A 3153-nucleotide genomic window follows, 5' to 3' on the forward strand; every position below is an offset into this window, starting at 1 on the left:
CAGAGGTTTCTTCCCAAAGGGGAGTTTTTCCTCTCCACTGTCGCTTCATGCTTGTTCACGGTACCTGCATCACCAAGAAGGACCTCATATCCCGAGTCTCTGAGTGAAGCCCCGGCGTCAGCTCCCTCAATCTTCTAGTCCCTCAATTCTGCTCAGCAGATCACCTTGTCAACCAGCTCGGATCAAACCACCACCAGTTTCAGGCCAGGGGGAACATCCCTATTCTCATTCATCTACTCATGCATGTTAAAGCATAATTCAGCATGAATGTTCCTGCCGAGGTCTGAGCGCCAAAGACTTTACCTTCTTATCAATAAAACTCTTCTAATTATCTTTTTCTCTGTGTGAGTTTTTCAGATTGAAATATATTTCTGCTTTGTGTTTATACCAGTTTGTGTGAACTATTTAATGAGACAATAAAGCTGAAGAATTCACCATCTAAACGTTACACAAATTTAAGTGACAGTCACTCGTTCATGCTCTGACAGTTATTCTACTTGATGATCAATATTTTATATAATAGCAGTTTACAATAATACTGTTCGTCTTACTGATTATGTTTAATTTTTTTAAAGCAAAAACATTAGTTGTATGATAAATCAGGGTTTATTTAAGAATCAAGGCAGCTTACTCATATGCAAGACTGTTTTAAGAACCACACAATATTTTTCCCATAAAACCTACGAATAAAACGAGATGCTCATGTGTTAAAAAAAAATATTGAAAGAGAAATGCAGCTTTTGTACAAAAAGCCTTTTGTAAAAAAAAAAAAAACTGAAACGAAACAGAACACTTTGTCAAAAATGTCCCAAATTTTTTTATTTATTTATTTTTTTTGAGCAAGCAAATCAATATTCATATAGGAACAGTTTTGTAACAAATATTGGATTAAGTCAAACCAATAAACAAAACCTAAGGAGCAAACACAAGGAATTTGAAGGAAAAAAATCAAATGAATGAGGTCAAAACTGGGAGGACCGGTCTCTCCTCAGTGTCCCTGGGAGCCCTGGGTGGTCTCATAGGTCAAAGAGCCCACCTTCCTCCACTGGTGTGCAGAAGGTTCTGTGTAAATTCCCTTTTATATGAAAATATGCAGAATAGAAAGTATTAAAATATGTTTTTTGTTAGAGCTAAGTTCTCAAGTAAGGTCTACAGCATGGGATCATGTGTGAGTGGCAATAGGGCAGGGATGGAAAACCTTATTATTTTACAGGCTACAGAGGATTTAATGCATTCACAAAAATATGGAGGTGTAGGTCCCAAACTCAGGACTTATAAAACACTTTATGTGGCTGAGGGCTGCGTTTTGTAAATATCTATGATATGCATAGATTTATGTTTTTATCACCAGTTTTGAAAATGCATGTTTATTTTATATTTGATGTGAAGCAACTTGTTCTTTCAATTAAATTACATTATAAATCCAGCAAATATTAATAACTGATGTTTTTTAAACTTTGGTCCAAGTCCCAGAGAGCCAGATTCAAACAGACACTTTATTTTCATACTGAACAGAGAGATGATTAAGAGCTATCTGCAGACTTTTACATGGAAAGAAAATGTTGATTTTGATAAACTCAAAAAAGAATGAATTTATCAATGAAGACATATTGAGTAACCTATAGCCAAGATACTTTTATGATAGAATTATTTTAAAAGAACACCTAAATTTTAAATCTGGTTATTCTACACAGTATAAATGTTGAAGTCAGTGCAGCAAATTAAACAATAGTTTGTGATGGATTAGTCTGTGGTGATAATTCACCTTTTCTGATCCTCTTGATTTACATTCATAGAGAAGAATAGAATAGCACAAAAAGACAAAATCCAAGACCATGATATTTTCAATTAAAAGATTTTTCAAAAGGCAAATCCAAAGAGGGTTTTACTAAAGTTGTGTTTGATATTTTACTTGTGTATGAATATATATTTAACCAGGATTGGGAGTTGTAGGTAATTGATAGATTCTTCAAAATCAAGGGTAAAACCAGCTTAAAATTCTCAGTTGGACAATTATAACTGCAATGTGGTTTCTCACCAGGATTTTGGCCTTTCAGAATCTGGGTGGCTTGTGGACTGGCTGATAAAATCCAGTTATTACCCACCAACTTAGTGACTTAGGCTATTTAATACCAACTAAAGAAATCTTGTCTCTATTTATTTACATATTTACCTTATGGTGAAAGGCAGTCTTAACTTGTCAGTTTGTAGTTTTTATCAGCAGTATGTTTACTTAAAGTAATAAAGAAAAACACACTTTTTTGTCAATGAAAATACATCATCAGTTTTTGATAAATTAGTCTGTGCTGATGATTCTGTTTCCGATCTATATAAATCACTCCCTTACTGTTTATAGAGATGTAATATCTGGATGAAAGCAAAAAATATATAAAATTGTAAGACCATAATGTTTTTATGTCATTGAGTTTGCAAAGCAGAAATCAGAATTACACGAAGAGTGCATCTTAAACCTTGTCTAATTCACACAATCACACGAAATCTTTTCAGAAAATGTTTATTGAAAATATTCTATGAAACATTCTGCTACAAGGTTTCTGCTTGAAAGTGATCCAATCAAATCAAAACATATTTTGAAACATTCAACTTTGCAGCAAGGTATTTAATATGAAGGAAAGTTATGAATATATCTTAAAGAACAGAGAAGAAAATAACAGTTTCAGAACAAAAAGAACCATTCTATCTCAGTACTGGGAACACTGGTCTCTCCTCAGTGTCTCTGTGACTGCAGTCTGGGAGCCCTGGGTGGCCTCACAGGTCACAGAGCCCACCTTTCTCCACTGGTGTGCAGGGAGCCTCAGGGTGCTGCTCCAGCTGTAGAGACCGTCCTTCTGCTGCACTACTTGGCTCTTTTCCTCCTCCCAGGTGAAGGTGTTAATGCTGCCCTCCACCTTCCAGGACAGACTCCAGTCTGAGGGGAAGCCCTTGTTGGCCAGACACACGAGGGTGGCCTTCCCCTGGTGCAGATCCTCACTGGAGGGGGGCAGCACTGTCACAGTGGGACGGGTATTACCTGGGAGACACCAATCGGTTTAGAGAATGGAAAGTATTCAGACATTTAACAGCAGAAACTGTAACAGTTTACATAAAGGAAGGGATTTTCTATGTTAAGAATTTTCTACCAGACGTCTTCAT

At 36.1% G+C, this 3153-nt stretch overlaps 1 gene segment (V, D, J or C); it reads right to left on the bottom strand.

Annotated features, from left to right (window-relative positions):
* Window positions 1-2668: 2668 nt before the first annotated feature.
* LOC107086097 lies at window positions 2669-3153 on the bottom strand. The segment is given in 2 exon segments: window positions 2669-3031; window positions 3141-3153. Coding segments are annotated over 2 exon segments (342 nt in total).

Source organism: Cyprinodon variegatus, unplaced genomic scaffold (assembly GCF_000732505.1).
Source record: "Cyprinodon variegatus isolate N-32 unplaced genomic scaffold, C_variegatus-1.0 Scaffold143, whole genome shotgun sequence".
NCBI classification, from domain to species: Eukaryota; Metazoa; Chordata; class Actinopteri; order Cyprinodontiformes; family Cyprinodontidae; genus Cyprinodon; species Cyprinodon variegatus.